Here is a 23,080-nt window from a genome sequence, read left to right on the forward strand (position 1 = left end):
TAATATTCAAGGTTTGACTTAATTGTTGCAAAACCTCAGCCACAAAATGCGGTCCTCTATCTGAGGACATTCCAATTGGTACACCAAACTTAAGTATTATTTCCTTTAATAAGCATTTAACAACCTCCCGTGCTTTGTTGGTGCGACAGGGAAAAGCCTCAGGCCATCCTGAAAAGGTATCCACCAAAACCAAAAGATATCGATAGCCATTTTGCCTGGGTAACTCAGAAAAATCAATTTGCCAGTAATCTCCGGGGGAGTTCCCTCACCTAGTAACCCCTGGGGGTGGCCTCCTTTGGTTAAGAGGGTTGTTTTTTTTTTTTTTTTTAAACAGACTGGACACTTCTGTGTAACTGATTTTATAATCTTAGTCATTCGAACACTAAGTACTTGTGATTGGAGGTTGTCAATCAAAGACTCCACTCCCCAATGTGTTTGTTTATGTCTGGCCTCAGCTATTTGTGTCATTAATTGAGGTGGCACAATAACTTGCTCATTGGGGGTTATCAGCCATCTTTCTGAATTTTCTGTTGCTTTTAAATGCAATGCCAATTTATGGTCTACTTCACTGTAAAAAGGCTTAGTCCCTGGTAGCTGTATCCTTCTAGCTGGGATTAGTGCTAGAATACCTTGTTGTGCAACCTCCTTGGCAGTGCAATCTGCCAAATGATTTCCTATATTAACATTGGATTGCCCAAACTGGTGTGCCCAGCAGTGCATTATAGCAATCTCTTCTGGCTCCTGGACAGCTTGGAGAAGTTGTAAAATTTCTTCTTTGTGTGTAATAGAAGATCCTTGTGCTGACAGCAATCCTCTTTCTTTCCAAATGGCTCTGTGAGCGTGCACGACACCAAAGGCATATTTGGAGTCTGTCCATATCTTTTACCTGTTTACCTTTAGCTATTCTCAAGGCCTGACATAGTGCAATCAGTTCCGCTTTCTGCGCCGACGTGTCGATGGGTAACGCCTCGGCCTCCACAACTTCTGTAGTTGTAACAACAGCATATCCAGCCCTTCATTTCCCATCCTGTACAAAACTGCTACCGTCTGTAAACAGCTCCAGATCAGCGTTAGTCAAAGGTTCGTCATGCAGATCTGAGCGACTGGAATAGACTTCTTCAATTGTTTGCAGACAGTTGTGGCTCAAAGATTCCTCACTTTCCTCATTCATGGTTAAAAAACATAGCGGGATTGACAGCAGAGGTGACTTTGAGCTCTACATCATCTTGTTCTAATAGCATCACGTGATATTTAAGCATTCTGCTGGGGGATAACCAATGTCCCCCCTTTTGTTCTAGAACTGTGGTAACCATATGGGGTGCATATACAATTATCTCTTGCCCCATGGTTAATTTCCTGGCTTCCTGTATTAATAGGACGGTGGCCGCTACAGCTCGCAAACATTCCGGCCATCCCTTACTTACAGGGTCCAGTTGCTTAGAGAAGTACCCGACTGGTCTCTTTCAGTCCCCAATCTTCTGGGCCAATACTCCCAAAGCGAGATGTTGCCTTTCATATACAAATAGTTCGAAGGGCTTAGATAAGTCCAGCAGCCCTAGGGCATCAGGCGCCATCATCAAAGCCTTTTTTAGGCTCTGAAAGGCCTGCCCGCATTCAGGGTTCTAAGGCAGATATTCTCTCTGTGCCTCCTTCAAGATGTCGTAAAGAGGTCTTACCAGCAGTCCATAGTTGGATATCCACAGACGACACCATCCAGCCATTCCCAGGAAGGCCCTCAGATCTCTTGCTGTTTTCGGTTCTGGGATCTGACAAATAGCCTCTTTCCGATCTGTTCCCAATCTCCGCTGGCCCTGTAAAATCTCAAGTCCCACGTAAGTGACCATTGGTTTTGCAATCTGTGCTTTCTTCTTGGACACTTTGTATCCTCCTTATCCTAAGAAGTTTAATAAGCTTATAGTCATTTGTATACACTCCTCCCAGGTTTCTGCTGCTAATAGGATATCATCCACATATTGCAGCATAACTCCTCCAGGATGGTCTCTTCTCCATATTTCTAATTCTTTAGCTAACTGGTTTCCAAAGATTGTTGGACTATTTTTGAATCCTTGAGGCAACACAGTCCAGGTTAGTTGAGTTTTTCGTCCAGTGGTTGGGCTTTTCCATTCAAAGGCAAAAATAGCCTGACTCTGTTTCTCGAGAGGTATACAAAAGAAGGCATCCTTTAAATCTAGGACTGTGAACCACTCATGTTTATCTTTGAGGGCTGTAAGTAATGTATAGGGGTTTGCCACCACCAGGTGAATGTCCTGCGCAATTTGGTTCACAGCTCGTAAATCTTGCACTAATCTGTATTCCTCACCCCCTGGCTTTTTAACGAGTAAGGTTGGGGTGTTAAATTCTGATTCGCATTATGTGAGCAACTCATATTCTATAAAGTTGAGTATTAACTTTTCTAATCCCTTTTTGGCCTCTGTCTTCAATGGGTATTGTTTTTGTCTTACCGGATTTGTTCCAGGTTTAAGGATAATTCTTAGTGGTTCTGCTCTTCTGGATCTACCTGGAACCTCACTAGCCCGTACCAAAGGTGTCACTGCATTCTCCACCTCCTTGGGAATTCCTTCGTTAGTCTTAGGTTGTTCCTGCAACATAAAAACTCTTGCCTCAATGGCTTTAGATTCAGGGATTAATAGTTGAACTTCTCCATCTTTAAAGGTGATCTGTGCTTCCAATTTACTCAATAAGTCCCGTCCCAAGAGTGGTATAGGACATTCAGGCATATATAAAAATTGGTGAGTTACCCATTGTTTTCCAAGCTTAAAATTTAAAGGATGGAAAAAAGACACGCTGTTCCGCTTTCCCTGTGGCACTCACAACATTTACTGCATCATTGCTCAATTTTCCTTGACAAGTGTTTAATACAGAATAAGTTGCCCCAGTATCTACAAGGAAATCTATTTTCTGTTTTCCCAGCTCTACTATAACCAGGGGTTCTGCTGGGGAGGTTTCCCCTGGTCCCCTTCAGGACTTAGTTAAGGGGAACTGACGTGGAAAGGGAGCTGCTTCTTGATTGTATCGTGCCTCCTCCAGAACCTCTGGACTGATAGGCATAGGACCCCTAAAACAGTCCTTAAATTTCTGACAATCCCATTTCCAATGTCCCAGTTCTTTACAATAGGCACACTGATGATCTCCTAAGGTATTACTGGTATTTTGTGCTGGAGAGGCCCCGCCTCTCCCCCCATAGTATTGCCGTCCTCCCCTGAAGTTACTCTTTGCTGACGCTCCCTGCAGCGCAGCTCTCAGGTTACCGTCTCTTTCCCTGTTTCTCCCTGCCTGTCTCCGCTCTCCTTCGTTTTCTCGTTGCTCTTCTCTAACTTCCTTCCCTTTCTCCCTGTTACCAAAAACCATCCATGCAACCTCCAACATCTTTCATTAATTCCAAATCATCCTCCTCATCACGCTCGCACTTCAAACACCGTTGCCCCGTACTACACGCAGAGCAACACCTTCACAGCCTCCTGCTACCTTTTTCTGCTTTTCTAGTGCTGATGCCAGGGGGGCTTGCAGGGTAAACCCACAGTCCTTCAGCCACTCAAGATGATTTCGCAAGGTGAAAAAAAACCCAACCAAATCAACATAAGGTACCTCATCCCATTTCTTCTCCCTTCTACAAAACAACACCAATGGTAATATTGTATTATATTACAAATTCTTATTCTTGGGCCATTTTTCCTGATCATCCAATTTATATATCGACCACCAGTGATTATAATACTCAATTAGTTGTCTTTTTATAAGAGGGTCCCCTCCTATTTGTTTCCAACGTTTTAAAATACCCCCTAGGGGAGATTTCTTTAATATTCCCCCATCCACCGAAGGTTTGTTACCCATTGTAACGCAAATACCACAAAATCCACAGAACAAAAATTGACAAATGACAAAAGTAACACAAAACAATACCACAAAAAAAACACAAAACAAAAATTGACAAATGACAAAGGTGACAAAAGGAACACAAAACAATTAAAACACAAATTCTTGATTGATCAATACCTCTCAAAAGTTCTTTTCAAAATTCTTAAATCACAGTACAATAGCCCCTTGCGTAGCTCACGCCACGGCTTACTTGAAGGCTAAGGGGGCCTCTAACCCAAAATCTTAAAATCACAGTACAATAGCCCCTCGCGTAGCTCACGCCACGGCTTACTTGAAGGCTAAGGGGGCCTCTAACCCAAAATCTTAAATCACAGTACAATAGCCCCTCGCGTAGCTCACGCCACGGCTTACTTGAAGGCTAAGGGGGCCTCTAACCCAAAAATCTTAAATCACAGTACAATAGCCCCTCGCGTAGCTCACGCCACGGCTTACTTGAAGGCTAAGGGGGCCTCTAACCCAAAATCTTAAAATCACAGTACAATAGCCCCTCGCGTAGCTCACGCCACGGCTTACTTGAAGGCTAAGGGGGCCTCTAACCCAAAATCTTAAATCACAGTACAATAGCCCCTCGCGTAGCTCACGCCACGGCTTACTTGAAGGCTAAGGGGGCCTCTAACCCAAAATCTTAAATCACAGTACAATAGCCCCTCGCATAGCTCACGCCACGGCTTACTTGAAGGCTAAGGGGGCCTCTAACCCAAAAATCTTAAATCACAGTACAATAGCCCCTCGCGTAGCTCACGCCACGGCTTACTTGAAGGCTAAGGGGGCCTCTAACCCAAAATCTTAAATTTCATTTAAAAAGTAAGAGAAATGCCTTTTACCTGTCCCAGGGAACGTGCTCAGAACTCTTCGGTCCGGGGGATCGAAGGGTCTCCCCGAGAATCCCTCGGTGCCGGCTGGAGGTCCTATGATCCCACGGATCCGTCGAGATTCAAAAGCCTTGTCCCATCTGGGTCGCCAAAACTGTCACCGAAATTCGGGAATGAAAGAAAACTCCTTAACACTAATTTAGCATTAAGAAGCAGGCATTTCCTTTATTGCAGCGCTGGGTGTCAGGAGGATAGTTCCTCAAATCAGGCACACCTAATGCTGGTTCTCTTGTCATATTTATACACAAATGTTACAAAGATTACAAAGTGGTACACTCCCCGTTCCAATAATTGGTTCATATTTCTTCGCTTAGTATGCAAACTAGAACGCATGCTCAGTTCTGTTCTCCGCCTCTATCTTTTGAGTAGGTGGTATAATTTGGGTAGGGGGCTTATGGGTCGGTGGTCGTGGGGACCCTGGCCCAAATTACCTTTCCCCTAGTTTCTCAGTATTTCAGTGTTGGTAATTGTTTGCTATACGCCTCAGAAAGATAAGGATGTTGCTGGAGGCAATTAATGTCCTCCCTTTCTGCAAAGTATGTACATAAGGACCTTGAAGTGTCTTGTAGCTCCTCCTTTTTCTCATGATGTGTAGCAGGTGCTCATTCTAAGAATTGTTAGCCTTCTACCTAAAGTAATAATGAATAGTTTCTTATCACATATAATACAAGCAGGCCTTCATTACAGGCCTTTCTTCTTGGCTACATTTTCTTATTATGTATAATATAAGCAGGCCTTCGTTACAGGCCTATCTTTTTGGCTACAGAAGTAGTGATGGGGAAAGATCATAGATTACCGGTATCCTGGAACCAGATGTGCTGGGAATTACATAAGACAAAGAGAAGACTTTCTCTCTCAAAAAAAGGACTTATTTAAATCTTTTACAAAGTGAAAGATGCACACAGTTTGCTAAGATAATGGTCCATGTCATTGCAGCAGCACCATGATAAATCTTTTGCCTTCGGTTCCCACTGGCTGAAAATAAGTGTTTACAGCTAAATTCTGCATCCAACGTAGAGCTTTGCACTGACAGTAAAAAAATGAGTAGATTGAGGAGAGCGAGGCCAGATATTTAGGGCCTGCCCTTGTCCCGGCCTCCTCACTACCGATACTGAGCGCCGCTGCACGGCCGGGCTCTGGCCGCAGGTCCCCTCGCACGGCCCACGCACTCCCACCCGCTCCACAGCGGGCGGGGGCCGCTTCGCTAAGCCTTCAACGCGGTGCCGGAGTTTGAGGCCGCGATAACGCGACGTCCCCTCCCGTGTCAGGACTACAGCGCCCGGCCTGCCCGGCCTCACCGCCCTCGGCCTCCTTCCGCCCGCCTCAGCTGACAGCGCCAAGGTAGTGGCGGCGCGTCAGGGGGAGCTCGGCGCCCGGCTCAGCTGACAGCGCCAAGATGGCGGCGGTGCGGGACGGGGAGTTCGCTGCCCTGCAGAGCCTGCTGAAGGTGAGCGGGCCGCCGAGCTGCCAGGGCACGGGGCGCCCGGCCCCGCGGCTGCCTCTCCCGGGCCGCGGCTGAGCGCCCCCCCGCTTTGCTCCCCGCCAGGCGCCGTCGAAGGACGCCGTGCGGCAGCTGTGCCAGGAGTGTTTCTCCAGCCCTCCCGCCGGCCTCGGCCCGCTGGCGCAGCGCGCCTGCCCTGGCCTCGGCGCTGGCCCTGAGGAAGCGGAGCAGGTGAGGAACGGGCGGGTCAGCGCCGGGCTCCGGCGGGAGGGAGAGCCGCCGGCGCGGCAGCGAGCGGGGTGCCTTCGGGAGTGCCCTCTCCCGCTGCGCGGAAGCGGGGCGCGTCGGAAGGAGTGGGAGGATGGGACCTGCCCGCCTGGGCCTCACCGTGCGGCAGGGACGGAAGGAGCCGCTTGGAGTGGGCACCAGCCCAGGGGTTGGCCCAGGCCCTCGGAAAGATGCGCGGCGCCACGGGGCTTCAAAGGACGAAAGTAACGAAACGTGCCCCGTAAAAGCAATCCCCCCCTCCGGGGGCACAGCCCGGAGGGGCCTCACAGGGAGGCAAAAGGGAAGTACGTGAGGCATGAATGCTAGAGGACAGTGAGAACCTGTTAAGGCTGTGAGACAGTACTTGGATGTCCAAGGCCCTGGTGGTGTCGGTCTCACTGCAGAAGTTGTGTCTCTCCAGGCTACCAAAGGCCCATCCCAACCTGTATGTAATGCTTTTCAATGCAGCAGAGCCCTTTCCCCTTTTCCTTTCCTACAGCTGGTATCTGCTTTGCACAACCTCACAAGGCACGTCGTGTACCGTGGTTTGACGAGGGCAGAAGATATCCTCTCTCTCTTTCCAGAAAACTTCCACCAAAATCTGAAAAACCTTTTGACTAAGATAATCTTGGAGAATATGTGAGTGTACCCACCTGCCATTTGCTTTCAGCTGGAAAGTTAAAGCCTATGTATCTGGTTTGATATGCAGATAGTTGGCAGCATGCAAAGTCTTGTTTCTATGAATTTTGTGCATGCCTTGGGCATAATCACACAGGTTGGGATGAACAGTGTTGAATGAAATAGGTTTTCTGAGTGGAATGGCAAACAAAACAGCCATGGGCACAGAGAGTTTTCCCAAGACTTTTGGAATGGGTGGGGGCCTCATTGACATAATGCAAAGCCCCTTTTATCTCAACAACTCACTCATGTGGTCGAAAAATGCTACAGATGATGATAAAACTCAGAGGGACAGATTTCAGCACCACAAAATCTGATTGGGTAGTATCTAGATGCCCATCCACTTACCACATTGGCTTAGGTGTGAAGGCAACTAAGGTGTGCCTGGGGGTAGAGCATACATGAGGTGGTGGCAGAGGATAGCAGTTCTGCGTGGTTGTACATCTCACTGCTTGGTAGCCCATTGCTTTGATAAAACTGGGCCGAATAGTATATGCCATAAGTGAGCCACACTTACAGAAGAACCAATAGTTGGTCACCAGTGATAGCCTTTCCTCAGTAGCACTGGCAGTTTCTCTCTCCTGCTTACTGCTGCAGCCCTGGTGACCCTTCTGTCAGCATAAGCCACTTTGAATGCTTTCCCTACCTTTTTTTCTTTTTCTCTCTCTTTTTTTTTTTTAATTCAAAGCACTAGTGATACTGTTTTTTTCTTCTCCACTTTTTCACAGCTCTGCTTGGAGGAATGAAGCACAAGCAAGTCAGAGTAAGTAGTAGTTCACATCTTGATGCAATTAATGTTTCCTAAGGTCATTTGAGTTTAGCGTTTAGAATAGCGCATTGCAGCGTGTTTTCATGATGTAGTACAGGGATACCCTCATTTGCTTTAGAGGAAGCTGTATGATTGTGGCATCACACAGCTTAGCAGAAGCCAACAAGCTTGTATTCAGATCTGTGCTGCTGGGCTAAATTGTTTCCAGTCCTCAGGCAATTCCATTTAATACTCAGTCTGTTGCTACCTTGCAATGTGTAGTGTATAGCAAGTATTTGTAGAACTTTTGAAAGTGAAGCACTCTGTGCTCCCCATTCAGACACTAAGTGATGGCCATATTCAATAACTCTGCACTGTAAAGGATATGTATATACTGGGGAATACCTTACCTTTGCACGTCTAGTCAATTCTGTGCATTCCTTCTCTTCTGCGCATCAGGAAGTATACTGCATATATTCATAACTCTGCTTTTTCTTCTCCTTTCTAAACAGTGATGTAATTAAGGAATGCAAACTTTTAACAATACCATCATGAGCAATGAGTTACATCTCAGTTAAGTGTTCCATGCAGCTACAACACTTTGTTTTCTCCCCAAGAGGTTTTCTTTAGCACTTAGAGGCTTGCAAATGAGAGTTGATACATAACAGAGTTCTTTGAAGTCTGCATGGATCCTCCTTACCCTTTTCTTTGCCTGTAGAGAAGATAATGTCCAACAGCTAAACAGTATGGCAAGACCTGGAAATACACTGTCCCTCAAAGTTTTAATCGTGAGAGGGAAGAAACTGTTGTATAACGCTAATAGAGTAAATACAGCAGTTGCTTATACTAAACAATTTTCTAGTGTAACCAAGACACATAAATGCTTTTTTTTGTATCCTTAACATTATCATGTATTAGAGGAAATGAGAGCAAGCATGACACACCAGCATGACCCACTAGCTAGGTCTTCATGACCCAGAAGCAAGGCTGTGTGTGTGCCTCTTGGAGCACCACCCAGAAGCTCTGCTCTGACAGTCATGTCAGAATAAATGGCTACAGGGTGCCTGAAGGAACATTGTTCCTGTTTATGTCAGCTGGGGATTTCCAAAGAAGTCTGAATGAAACATAGAATCGACCCCATAAAAGTTACAGCAGTTAAGCCCCTTAGCTGCAAATGGCCTTTTGAAACAGAAAGGGTTTGTCTTTGTTTCTGCGGCCTTTGTGTGGACTGTTTTTCCCATGAAACTGGATGCTGCACTTTCAAACGTAGAAAGTATAGCTCAGCTCTTACCAGAAAATGGAGTTGAAAAAAGTGCAAGAGGTGTTCCAAGTCTTTTAAATGTGACAGTACCAAAGTGGGAATGACTTCAAGTATGCCCTGTTAAACTGCACCTTAGAACTTGTTTTCTTTACGTATGTTTTAAGCAAGGAATCTATCTTACAGACATTTTCCAAATTTCTGGATTCTGGTGGCATATTTACCAGAACAGTATTTGGCAGTCAATGGTTCAAGCCTCGTCTTTTAACACTTGCTGTCATTATCTGGTTGAAAAAGTAATTATGCTTTCCTCTGGTTTGCAGTTTATGTGAGAAAACACTTGTAAATCTGAGATGAAAATGTTAATATGGTTTCTTTTTCTTGGTTAAAATTTATATTTTTAATGAAAGTAGGAAACTTTGTTTTGTTCAAACAAGGGGAAAAGATATCTGTATGCCACCCATCTAAATACCTACCTCAGTTTCACTTTAATATATTCTTCAAACATTCATTGTATTTATTACTGGCAGCTGAAAGACATTATTGAAAAACATTATGGTCCTAGGAACTGACAAAGAGCACTTGCAGCCAGCCGCTTGGTGCCAGAGTTTTGTTGGGAGAACGTTAATCTCAGTTTTTATGGTAGTTTACACAGGGCTTAGGGACTCTTGAGGATTCGTAGTGCAGTGAGCTCCATTAAGTACACACCAACATAACAGAATATCCCCATCTCCTCTCTGTAAGATATACCTGTGCAGATTTCTTGGCAGGGCAGCCAAGTCAGACCTGTCTTCCTTCCCTTGCAAGGCTAATGGAGTCTCCAGCCCTGAACTATTGCTGTCAGTATTGCACCAGACTGTTGAATGATTTCTGTTAGGCTGCATCTAATTAGGATGATATCTTCAATATTCTCAACAAATTGGCAGGACATGTGAAGACTGCAGTTTACAAATACACATGCTGTATTGCAGAATGCTTTGATTCACAGGTTGGAGAGCTTGAAATAACATGTTTTATACTGCTGGATTTTAAGAGCATTCCTGTGTGCTTTCTTATCAGTTACAGAACAGAGCAATAAGCATGTAGGTCCCAAAACAACTCGTGATGAAACATTAGTTGAGTGTTGCAGGCAACAAAGCGAGGGATGAAGAGCTGGAGAAGACAACTTACTGCTCCCCTTCCCTTCAGCTGCTTTGTGAATTTACCTATGCTTGTCTTGCACTGTACCATCCTTGCGTGTGATGATGGGAGAACCCTATTTGCCCTTCCAGTGTCATGAGGAAGCCTTCAAAGACTAGCTTATTGCAGAGTAAAAATGATGTGAAATCACATAGTAGCACTAAAGTTGTACACTTCCCAGGGCCAGAAGTGGAGAAGCATGTACATGGTGATAGTCATAGGTTCCAGGATCAGGTGTCATCATGTGCTGCTGGACTTAACAGACCCACTTTTTAATCCCTCAGTCTCCCTGCCTCGGCTGCTTGACATGGACTGGAGGGTGGACATCAAGACGTCTTCAGACAGCATCAGCAGAATGGCAGTCCCTACTTGCCTGCTTCAGTTAAAGGTAATGTCAGTGGCTGTAAAAGATACAGGATCAAAATAATCAAGTCCAACACCTGACTTAGCAGTGGTAGTGCAAAACAGTTCAGACAGGCATCTGGTGTATGCCTACTGCCTGGCAGGCCATTAGCAGCCTTTCTCAGAGATGATCTTTGAAATACTGCAGAGCCTGGGAATGATGTCTCTGAAAGCCGCCTTTTTGTTGCAAGGGAAAGTTTTCTTTGCATGAGATTGCAAGCCGGCAGCATATTTGTTCCCTGGTCATGATTGTTCTCTACAGAAAGAAAGAAGATAAATTATGAAGTCATTGCCCTTTAATTCTAAGCCACTCATTGGCATGTTTAACTGACTGCATTAGTTGGGATATGACTTTTGATTACTAGTAACTTCCTTCACTGGCTACATCTATCATTTGGGGAGTGTAGCTAAACTTACTATTTACATTCTACAGAGTTCTGGATTGCCCCCATCCAGTAAAAACGGGGTGGGTGGGTTTCAAAGGAAGAGAAAAAGAAAATCTAATTTAGAATCATAGAATGGTTTGGGTTGGAAGGGACCTTAAAGATCATCTAGTTCCAACCCCCCTGCTGTGGGCAGGGACACCCTCCACTAGACCAGGTGGAGGGTGTCCAAAGCCTCATCCAGCCTGGCCTTAAACACTTCCAGGGATGGGGCCTCCACTACCTCTCTGGGCAACCTATTCCAGTGCCTCACCACTCTAACAGTAAAGAATTTCTTTCTAACATCTAATCTAAATCGACCTTCCTTCGGCTTAAACCCATTACCCCTTGCCCTGTCACTACACTCCCTGATAAACAGTATAGAATTTCTGAGTGTGCGATGGGATTAAGCTGTGTGGTATCTGCTAAGATGCTCTTGATATGGATGTGGCTTCCTGCCATGAGCGTCTTCAGAATTTCCCCATGCTTATGGCAGTATATGCTTACTTGCGCTCTGTCAATCGCAGTGCACTTCATTAGTCAGGCATACAGCTTAGAAAATGTGCCGTGGTCCTTCAGGATGGAGCTGGATGACAAACTTAAAGCATTTTTCTTAATCTGTTGAACACTGACTTTTGTAGTGGCACTGCAAAAACAAGTGAATTACTTTTTCTTACAGCTAATGTCTGCATTCCTGTTTTCAGATTCAGGAAGATGTTGCCTTATGTGGAAATAGTCCTGTTGTTTCTGCACTGACTGTGGAACTGAGCAAAGAAACCCTGGACACTATGTTAGAAGGTCTAGGAAGGATCCGGGACCAACTTTCTGCTGTTGCAAACAAATGAATACTCAAGGGCGTGGATTCCAGCAGTGAGGAAGGGAAATATTCTCTACATACAGCTCTCGCAAGTTGTAGCCTAGTGTATGTAACATGTTTTCTGTTTTAACAAAACAAAATTAAAAAGATTTCTTTGCGTTAATAAGATAGCTTTTGAAAAGCTAACACTTAAACATTCCTGTAGTCTGATGCCAAAAAGTGGTTTCCTAATATGTTGTTGAACAACAGCTGGTCTCTATTTCAGAAAAGGATTTGAGGGCTCAGAGCTTGGCTTAATCACAAGGGTCGTAACTGCAAATTGCAGATAGCTGCAGCCAATGAAGCAAGTGCTATCTCTTTTCCCTGAAAAGATCTAAAAGGCTCAAGCTGGTTAACAGGCTGCCTTCCAGCGTTAGCAGACAAGGAGAGTGTTTTTCTCTGGAATGTGTGTGTACTGAGGTGCATGCTGTATGTAGCACTTGCTCCCTCTCAATGAAGCACAGCCATGCTGCAGATTGTTATTACAGGATAATGTTTTGAAATAGGGCAATTATGCTACAACACATTCTCTTCCAATCAGCTTCATAGCACCATTTGCAGGATGACTGAATATCTTTAGCAGCAAGTAATTTCCTTCTTCTGTTTGAAAAGAAAAAAGGACTTCAGATAATTCTTGTTTGGGTTTACTGGACTCTGGGCTCTGCCTTTGCCTCACAAAAACCAGACTGGGAAAATAAAGAATTGATGGCCATTGTCTGTACTGTGAAACTTTTCTGTGGCGATATGTGCCTATATTTCCCCAGTGTTCTGTTTGTTTGTTTGTGTAAATCTTCATTTAATTAAAAAATGAACTGCTAATTGATTTTTGAATCCTTTTCAGTCCAGAAGAGATGTTGTCCTTGGTTACCTCAGCCTCTTTATGATGGTGCCTAGTTTCTAGGCTGGTTTAATGGATGTTTACATTTATTGCTGCAGAGGGATCTTTTGTTTCCTGTTCAAATGAATTAATCTTTTAAACTGTCTTCTCTTTATTATAATACACCAGCTCTGTGCAATGTTACAGGTGATGACCCTGACCTAAAAATTTACAAATATATGTACATTGAAAATGTGGAGGAGTAAGCGCAGAAAATGAACAAAATTCAGACTCTTCTTTCTGATGAGCTTCTATAATGCTCCAAACTCAAGGATTGGATTCAAATGCTTTGATTATGACAAAGTCCCACCTTTCATGAAACATTCAGGTCTCTTTCAAGATACAAAACATTGTCTTTTGTGTTTGGAAATGTGAAATCATTCAAAAAGTGTGTATAAAGTACAGAGCTTTGTTAATTAATTTTATACATCCCCACAGAATGCAGGCTAAGTGTAAATGAAGCCTGTGTCTTTAAAAGATACTGGTATAATACAGCTTATGATAAGTCACTTGTTAAGGTCTACTTTGAGCAAAGATTGTAATGCTTAGTACTGTATCAAGGTAACCTGGTAAATTTCATATATAATAGGGAAGTCTGAAAGGAGAAAATGGATATTCAGGAGTCTGTTCCATAAGATTCAAACTGTGAAAAACATCTGTAACAGACTTCTTCAGTTTGAGGAAGTTTTGTTGCCTTTGCAGCCTAGCTTTAAAAAAAATCTTGAATAGTTTATATTTTACTGTTTATTTTAGAAGGTAAGAATCACTGAGGAGGTAAATAATGCATAATAAATAATAATAATAATAATATTATATAAATGCATAATATATATTTATATATAAAAATATATAAATGCATAATTATATAAATGCATAATAAATAATAAATAATGCATACTTGTGTTAGAGGAGCTGAGGAAGTCAATACACAGAGGAAATCATTGACGAAAATACTGAAGTTACAATCAAAATGTTGTAGGGCCTAATGAAACGAAGAACTGATAGTTGCATAGAGTTCTCATACAAAACCATTGTAGAACTATATAATAGTTGCAAAGAAAAGACTTAAAACTGAAAAGGCTTTTTCAGTGTCAGAGTGGCCCTATCTGCAGATAGCTAAAAGTTGCTCATGGAGACTCAATAAAGGGGCTGTGCACTAGATCAGAGGCATGACAAACATCTGATGACTTTGAGGGGTATATCTCAAGTCATTCTGCAAGAAGATACTGGTATTTTCTAGCCTAAGATTTAGGATGCTGTGAAAGCTTGCCTTCAAATCTTTGCCTAAAGAGTTAGGTATTTTCTCTTTGGCTCATATCACCTTTGCCAGAAAAGCTGAGACTGCTCAGAAAAAGGTATATAAAACAAGAGATGCTGAGTAGGACTGTCATTACCCAACCAGCAAGAGTACTTCACACTAAAGTCCTACTTACAGAGACTGCTACAGAGAGAATAATATGCCTGCTATTGCAGGCAATCACATCTGACCTTTTTCATAAAATGATTGGTCTCTTAAAATCAGAGTTTCATCCTCCCTCCACATATTGCTGCTATTTTGTAGCCGAGCATAAATGTATTCACCACTAATTTATTATCAGCTTGTTCCTGTGCCAACACTGTCCTCTAGTTTACTTCTCTCCTAGCTTTCCATTTTTCTCTCATGCTTATGAAGCAGTGAAATCCCCCTCCACTTTTGATGGCTAAGCCCAGTAAGCTATGCCTTTCAGCATCATAGTGGACATTCTTCACTTAGAGTTTGCATCTCCCTTGAATGGGGTCACTACAATTGTTCATTTCTGGAGAGTAGTCCAAGGACATTAATAAAGAATAGAGCTGTCATAGTATGTGAATCACCTGAATGAACTCCTCCTCCCAGGAAACCACCCACCTTCATTGTGAAGTGGAGCTCAAAACTCCATCTTCATTGCAGTATTTGAGGATTAGAAAAAACACCTCCTACATATACACTGTTTATCAAATGATAACTCAATTACACTAAGCAAAACAGTGATACATTTATTTATAAAACACAGGTATGCAAGTTAAATTCAAATTGTCATTTCACAATTCAGAGATTGTGTTGGATCTGACTGTGTCAAAGTGTTGAAAAAGTATTTAAAACATTAAATCCTACTTTGTATTATTCAAAACAATTTTGCTTCCTCTTACTGCAAGAAAACGTGTGCTTTAGGGTGTTCAGGCTAAAAGTTGTACAGATGTGATCGCGAGCAAGGAGAACTTAGGAAGAAAATGCTTTTATGGTTCCTAGCTGCCACTTCAATTAATGATCTTTAAACATTGGTTTAAAACAGTAGAAGACTTTACAAGACTCATGATGGTTTGGTAAAGGTATAATAGTTACTCTATGTTTAAGTTTTGGGTTTAATGTGTGAAATTTACATATTTAAGCTCTTGCAAAGCTATCATCTATATGAAGTTTTTGCTTTGTTTATAACCGAGGCGCTATTACTTCACTTCAAACAAGTTATTTTGTTACTAGTAATCTGGTTTAGAATTATTTTGACCTAAGTAAAAAACCATTAGTTTCAGTTTGTTTGGTATCTAATTTTCACTGGAGATAATAGAGTTTATATTTAACAATATATATGGGACCCTCTGACCAGATTAGGACTGAAAAAGGCTTTTTTGGTAACAAATCTGTGATAGGCCTCTTGTTAAGTGAACATTGTTTCTCTTAAAAATCACAACAGCTCAGCTTGATCTCAGTTCTTGGTACTGGGAACAACAGCTAGCAGTGTAATTTCCTCAGCTGCTTTATAACTGTAGTTATTCTGAATCATAATAACCCCTACAAAAGTAACCAGTTTAATGAATTCACCAATCTTTCTCACATACCCCTTAAAAGATTAATCTCACTAAGCTGTAGGGAAGTAAAGTTCTTATGGTTGCAATAAATCAGTGGCAGCACTGGGACTTGAGGCATCGCACCTCCCCAGACCCTTTTCTAGCTTCTTGACCCCTTAGTCAGAAACTTTATTCCATGACACAATAACTATGCTAATAGTCATATATTTTTTCACCCATCTACACAGACATTGTGCAGGTAGTTGCCGATTTTTTGCTCTGTTTTTAATGTAAGAGGTTAATAATGCTTGGGACACTTGGGCCTTGCTTATTGAATAACTGTCACCTCCAAGGTATAACTTGATTAACGTTGTGTAATTTAGTCTCCAGTTGTTTTTACCACTTTCCAATAACCATGTCAGGAATATCACTGCATTAGCACAGCCCTGCAGCATTACCTTGGCTTACCCACCATCAGTATTCGGTAATCCTGCCCAGCATTTTCAAACAACTGTCATGGTTCGCATTCATCTGCCCCCTGCTTGAAGGCACTACAAATGCATTATAAACACTGGTGAATTAAACCTCACAGACTATGGCAGGGGGACTTTTGTAGCAAGCCTGAGGAGAATGTGCAAAAAGTCCTGAATTTTTTAGTTACAATCAAAAATCCATAGGTATCCTTAGAAGCCTCACTATAGGCATCAGTTTTTGAAGGGACATATAGCTATCTGTGAAAACTAAGGTGTTACACTGTGAGTAGATGTGCTGGTTTTGGCTAGGGTAGAGTTAACGTTCTTCATAGTAGCTAGTATGGAGCTGTGTTTTGAATTTGTGCTCAAAACAATGTTGATAACACAGGGATGTTTTAGTTACTGCTGAGCAGTGCTGACACAGAGCCAAGGCCTTTTCTGCTTCTCACACCACCCCACCAGTGAGTAGGCTGGGGGTGCACGAGGTGCTGGGGAGGGGACACAGCCGGGACAGCTGACCCCAGCTGACCCCAGCTGACCAAAGGGATATTCTATATCATATGACATCTTGCTCAGCATATATCAGGGGCTGGGGGAAGAGAAAGGGGAAGGGGGTAATGTACGGAGTGATGGCGTTTGTCTTCCCAAGTAACCATTACATGTGACAGAGCCCTGCTTTCCTGGAGATGGCTGAACACCTGCCTGCCCATGGGAAGTGGTGAATGAATTCCTTGTCTTGCTTTGCTTGTGCGCGCGGCTTTTGCTTTACCTATTAAACCGTCTTTATCTCAACCCACGAGTTTTCTCACTTTTATTCTGATTCTCCCCCATCCCACCAGGAGAGCAATGAGTGAGCGGCTGCTGGTGCTTAGTTGCCGGCTGCGGTTAAACCACAGCACTATCATCTAGTATAGCTTTCATAATGTCCCTGTACTCCACAGAGCATATGTGGCAGTTGCTAAACTGTCCTTGCCTGTACATAAGAACCTGACTGTCCCTGCATCTGCTCAATGCCCTATAAACCTCTTTTCTGGGGTTATTAATGCATACGAGTCTTGCCACTGACATTGCTGCTGCTGAAGTATGTATGAAGTATGTAACAAAAATACCAAGTGTACGGACCCCGTGACATAAATTCACTGTCTTATGTTACCAAGTCTCACAGGACGAAGAGGGACCACAGTAGGGTCAGAGGTGGTACTGCAAGCCGGCAAGCTTGCTTAGCCTTCTACAATCTTGGCCTTTCACAAAGGAACAAGAGTAAGAATGAAAGAAGGAATGAAATAAACTAAACTTTCCCGGACACGTAAATGCGTTTTCACCAGGAGATGGCGAGCTTGGTCTCCCGTTTCTATTCCCTCACCAGTTCCTCGGCAGGAAGCAGCAGCCTGGGCTGCCCTCAGAAGCTGGGAGCAATCGAGTGCCTACGTTAGCCCAAACAGAACCGTTTCCTTTAGCAGCAAAACAGAAAAGGGGGATATTATTCACTGATTAGCAAAAGGTCTCATCTGTTAACACATTTGTGGGTTGAGGCAGCTGAGCACATTTTAGGGGAAGCTGGCAGAGATGGTAGTAGCAGACGGTTGTCTGCAGTGTGCCAGTCATTTTAATCACAAAGAAGTAGGAACCCTTCCTTTTTTTGCCAGGTTAGATGCAAATTCCTCCGGGGACAGCTTTGGCACCCGCAAGGGAAAGAACAGCGTTGTATTTAAAGGAATGCCGACAACTTGAAATGTTTCCAAATTGACCCGTCGCAGACAATGTAAGTTTTGCATAGATTTGTCTTTAAATAGCAGTGACCATGGCACTGTAAAAAAAATAATCTCCAGAGATGGAAGTAAGATGGGGGGACGGAGAGTTCCTTCTCCCTCAAGCATGTTACAAACCGATTTTAAACAGTGCACTAAGCACAATGGCATCCTATACGTCTGATCTCTGTTCTCCATGTATATACAAATTCTCTAGTTGCTTTTTCCCCTCACTTTTGCTGCTGCTGTTAATACAAGGCCTGGGATGAAAGCATCCCCTCTCCTTGCTGACCCTTCTGCACCCCCACCTCCCAGGAGGTGTCATCTTGCCATTCTGAGAGAGAAAGTGCTAATGCACACCAGCAACACTGACATGCCGCAAAGTGCTGTCAAATATGCAAAGTAAACACACTGAACAGAGATAGTTAAATAGCATCCCATTCTCATCCACACTCTCTCCTAGTTACTGCTGTTGTAAAAGGCTGGTTTGGAACAATAGTAGGTATGGCCTTTTTTTTTCCCCTCTAAGGAAGACACAATTTTTCAAGCTGACAGCATCCCTTTATGCTGATGAGATAGTGAAGGCTGAGTGCCAACTAGCAGCAGAAATATAATAGCATCCATTAGAGCTGTTAGCTAGAGTCTGCCAATACTTCTGTTGTTTGTAATTTAGAGGGTTATAACTCAGCTATGCAAATAAGATGCAGGAGAAACTTCACATTGAAAATCTGGACCTTGCAGTGGCGTTTTTAGTTTCTTACAAAAAAAATAAATACCAAGTTTGCTTTGACACTCTGGACCATTCTGTAAGGAAGAGATAAGAAACCTAAATGAGAAAACTCCTGTATACCAATGCCTGGCCTTTGCACTGACAGGGAGCTGGGCTAATTGGAAATGCTGACATCTTTACAACTGTATCAGTGACTGTAGGTCCAGGGGTGTCCAAACTCCCATTTCTGTATCAGTAAGTCTTGAGGCAAATGTCATCATCGCTTCCAAACAAAGCACTATACAAGCCAGCAAGGCTCCCTCAGCTGTCTCTCTGCTCCACATAGCAGCAGGGCTCAGCCTGCATAAAGTTCACTGGAGACTGAGGGCCAGAACCAGTAAGTTACATGCTCTCCAAGGTATTTTCGTTCCTTAGTGCTTTGTGTCACTTATGCGTTGGTGCCTCATTCCCAAGCCTGTTTCTGCATTTATCATCTCATTTATATGCCCACATGGAGACATGACCCTTACTTTTGATTATTGTTTTTTAATCCACTAATAACAGTCAGTATTACTAAAACAGAATGGCAGAAAGTCATGGATAATCTAGAAAGTTTGAACTGGATGTCAACAGACAGCTGATATGTTTTTGCAAACATGTGTCTGGTGACAAATGATCAGAAGATCAGAATGAAATCAAAGAAAGACAAAAGCATGACTGAGTACACTGCATAGCTGAAAGTTAGGAGAAGTGCATTTGGAGACAGCTTTTTTTTTCCTCTCTGAAAAGGACAGCATGAAAGTGTACTTGGCCATCTGTGTCTCAGGATGTTTTCCTTTTCCTGGGCACAGATGGTAAACTTCAAATGCCACTATCACTCTCATCTACCACATCAGCTCTGTAAGCAATCTTATTTACAATCTCTACTCATTGTTTTCCAGTGACCTCATTTCTCCTTTTGGTGCTATATTAGAAGGTCTGGCTAATATTAAAGGCACTAAAATAGACACGTTCAAAGCTACCTTTGTGGGTATGGTAACATAGTTCTCAATAAAGCAAAGACCCTTTAAATGAAATGAAAGCCGGACACATTTTTGCCTTGTCCTCAGGCAAGAGACAAATTAAAAACCATTCCTATGCTTTAAAAAAAAAATAAATTAAAATAAAATAGCTAAGCAAGAAATCTAACCCAGGTGCACCTGTCGTTCCCTCTTCTATCCTAGTTTGCACACCACCTCTCTAGACTGCACGTTTTCTGAGGCAAAGCCCTTGTCTTCATAGCCCCATGTAGAGGGCTGGTGCTGCTACCAGTACTCTTAACAGTAAGAACAAGGATCCTGTCCCTTGGTTCTAATGCATCACCAAGATAGTTTAGTTATTTCAGGATCAGATTTCAGGCTTTTGAGTTGCTTGACAGAGCAGTGGTCTTACCTTTTCCTAGTGAAGTAAGGCTGATCTATGCAGTTTCACATGTGGATTATGTCCCCAGTGACAGCTCACAGAGAAACCATCCAATTTCCAGGGGTGTGGAGTACTTTCTTTGGAACTTCAGATATTTCTGATAACATTCCCGCTTGATCCATCCAATCTGCAGGGTCAGAAGGGATCCCAGCATAATTTTCCCCAAGATAAGTAATTTTTGTGGCATTTATGGTTAAAATGTCTTCTTCCTCTACATTTCCTTTTTCTCAAAACATTCTGTATCATACACACTGTCATCCTTCACTCCAGAGCAGACTGCACACTCGCAGTGAAAGAACACCATCCTATTTCAAGAATTCAATAATAATAAATGAAAAGTACCAAAATTTAGAAAAAAAATAATTACACAGACTGTCTTAATGCCTCCGTTGAAGCAATCAAGAGAGCTATGAAGTCTGCTAGCAACTGAAAATGAACCTGACTTTCAGGTGATGAAATTTAGTTCATTGGGGAAAAAGCATTGGCGATGATCACTGCATGTGAAATAAATATCCTGGTCACTAATGATATTTAGTCTTAAGTACAAGCAGCTTATTGTCATTAGCAGGGTTCTGGGGAAGGAGTATCATCTAGCATGGGGCTGTTCTAATGGTAGGCACAGGTGCAACTCTGGACCAGGGCCTGGTTTTGCTTAGACCTCTACATGCCCTAGAAGAAATCAAACCTCTCACAGCTCCTCAGATGCAGAAACAAAGAGGGCCCAGGAGAGCAGCTGCAGCTCTCCAGGCTTGTCAGCCATGTCCGACCCTGGGCAGCAGGACTGGGTTTGGCCTTTATAGCAGAACTAGAGGCGTTGGTGTCACTTCTGCGAGCCCAGTAATACTGAAGCAGGTAGCCTGGGTGGGGGCGAGAGTGTGGCCTGGAAATGCAGACTTCTGAGCTGCATGCTTGTCTCTGCCATGACTCTTGAGCATCTCGCTTTACCTCCATCTTCTGCCTAGCAGTTAGAAAGCTAGGTTACACCTGTTTTGGGGGAGATAGGATAATTAACCAATCCACTTGGTATTAAGCCTCTTGAAGTATGTAGGCAAAGGAACTTACAAGTGTACTGAGCATATTGCCAAGAAAAAGATGTCAATGCCAGAGTCTTGTGTTCCCTATGACAGCACAGGCTGAAATGATTTTCTGCTGCCTACAAAGAAAACAGTGTTTTGCAGAATTTATCACTCTCTCCAGTTCCTCAGGAGCACAGTACCAGACAGCTTTTAAAATACAATGGGGTTCGACTACTGAACTAAAACCTGAATCACTATTACAGTGCTCTTCAAAGGAATCATGTCCTGCTGGGGTTTATAGCTGAGAGCAAGTCTTCACTTCTACCTGACCCACTTTAAGAGTTTGTCTTCTACCTCCTTCATATGAAAAGCTTCAGAAGGAAACCGTGAATAGAGGCTGCAATGAAAGAGCATCATCTGATTGTTTTGGAAGAACCCTCCTTGCTTCATCTCAATTTCAGACCTTCCATGTAAATCAGTAACTATTGAGACAATTCCCCTGGACCATCCCCTTCCCTCCTCCCCCTCTCCAGCGGCATCTTGTCCCTTAGCCTTGCCTCTCCTTTCATATAGCTGTGACTGGGGAGATGAATTTGCTGGGCACAGGAAAGAAATTTCATGTATTTAAATTCCCCGCTGTCTGTGTGGTGTACATGCCCATGCAGAGTGAAGAAGGGATTGTGGCACTTCTGAATTAATCAAGCCTGGATGATTCTGATCGACTCACTGACATGAATTTCATTTTCACAGCTAGCTCCCTGATGCCCAGAGTGTTTTGTTTTTGTCAGAGTTGCCTGGTTTCCAGTCATCTGCTGTAGGATTTGCTACAGAATAAATTTGTCCTGGAGGGCAGTATAGCCTCAGCAGGCCTTTGGGAGGGTCTGCAGAGCTTGCAGGACCAGCAATGTCTGATGAGTGGAGTGATGTATCGCTCAAATAAACCCGAGATGAAGCAGATGCATGGGATAGGGAAGGGGGCTAATAAGGCTTCAGCCATCCTAAGAGAAATATAAATACATTTCTTTTTTTTACCTTAAATCAACCAGAGACTTCATTGTCACCATTTATTGCCTTATTAACCCACTTTTATTACAGCATTTACATTGTTTGGACATCCCACATCTGACAGAGAAATGCCTGCAATTAACTAGTTACGTTCAGGTGTCGTCCTTTATTAGGGCTGGCCCACAAAGACGTTTATGGGTCTATTACTATCCCCTTGAGATCTGCTGTACTTTGACTTATACAGAAAATGTCACAATCTCTTTTATAATTATAAAACAGCTCCTCAGCCAATGTTTCTGCTTCTCCTCCTCCCCTCACGTGCATCAGGAGCCCTCCACCAGGAGCCCTCCGAATGCATCACCAGAAAGATCACTTGTCTCTAGGGACATGCAGCCATCGCATAACCATGCAGTCCTACTGCGCTTCTGACAATAAAAGTAAACCCAAGCCATCTCTACACATTCTCCCCCCCCTTACGCACCAGCTCTTTTTCATCCCTTGTTAGCACCTTCATGTCCAGTTTGGAGCTTGGTCTGAAGGGCAGGTCTGCTCCTAGGACCCAGGACTGGGACTCTGGTGTTAATCCTGGCTTAGCATGCCTGTGACAGGACTGCAGGCAGCACAGGGCTCTGTAACCACCAGGCACTGTTAAGGCAATGACAGCATCCATACTGCTCCAATGACTACAGCTTGCCTTTGTTATTTGGTGCTAGGAGCATTACAGGAAAGAAAAAAGAAAAAAAACAAGAGAGAGAAGAAGCGTGGTGGGGAGGGGAAGGATCAATTTTACTATGCTCTTTGCAAGCAATGAGACCGAAAATGTTCACCAGTCAGCTTAGTGATGAGAAATGGCAGGCTGAGATTGACCTACACCACGGTCCTATTTTAACACATATTAACTGACTGCTAACTAACTGTGTTGGGTTTGTGTGGCAAGGTTTTGGTAGCTGGTGGGGGCATGGGCTA

General features: G+C 43.3%; 1 protein-coding gene across 2 annotated transcripts; it reads left to right on the forward strand.

Annotated features, from left to right (window-relative positions):
- The first annotated feature begins 5,894 nt into the window (after nucleotides 1–5,894).
- Nucleotides 5,895–12,839, forward strand: COMMD9 (COMM domain containing 9). Of its 2 annotated transcripts, none has more exons than XM_075754713.1 (6): nucleotides 5,895–6,216; nucleotides 6,316–6,441; nucleotides 6,899–7,116; nucleotides 7,884–7,918; nucleotides 10,625–10,728; nucleotides 11,869–12,839. In XM_075754713.1, exons 1-6 carry the CDS (start codon nucleotides 6,166–6,168, stop codon nucleotides 12,007–12,009), a joined length of 675 nt encoding a protein of 224 aa, XP_075610828.1. In that variant the 5' UTR covers nucleotides 5,895–6,165; the 3' UTR covers nucleotides 12,010–12,839. The 2 variants fall into 2 exon arrangements, with proteins under 2 accessions (XP_075610828.1, XP_075610829.1); XM_075754714.1 differs by having other exon boundaries at nucleotides 5,901–6,216; nucleotides 6,977–7,116.
- Nucleotides 12,840–23,080: the final 10,241 nt, after the last annotated feature.

The sequence above is a fragment of the Balearica regulorum genome, chromosome 5, assembly GCF_011004875.1.
Source record: "Balearica regulorum gibbericeps isolate bBalReg1 chromosome 5, bBalReg1.pri, whole genome shotgun sequence".
In the NCBI taxonomy this organism is placed as follows: Eukaryota; Metazoa; Chordata; class Aves; order Gruiformes; family Gruidae; genus Balearica; species Balearica regulorum.

Excerpts from the sequence above, each read along its gene's own strand:
- COMMD9 (XM_075754713.1), top strand. The coding sequence starts at position 6,166 with ATGGCGGCGGTGCGGGACGGGGAGTTCGCTGCCCTGCAGAGCCTGCTG. Across the intron at positions 7,117-7,883 it reads AAGATAATCTTGGAGAATAT|CTCTGCTTGGAGGAATGAAG; the intron begins GTGAGTGTACCC and ends ACTTTTTCACAG. Across the intron at positions 7,919-10,624 it reads TGAAGCACAAGCAAGTCAGA|TCTCCCTGCCTCGGCTGCTT; the intron begins GTAAGTAGTAGT and ends TTAATCCCTCAG.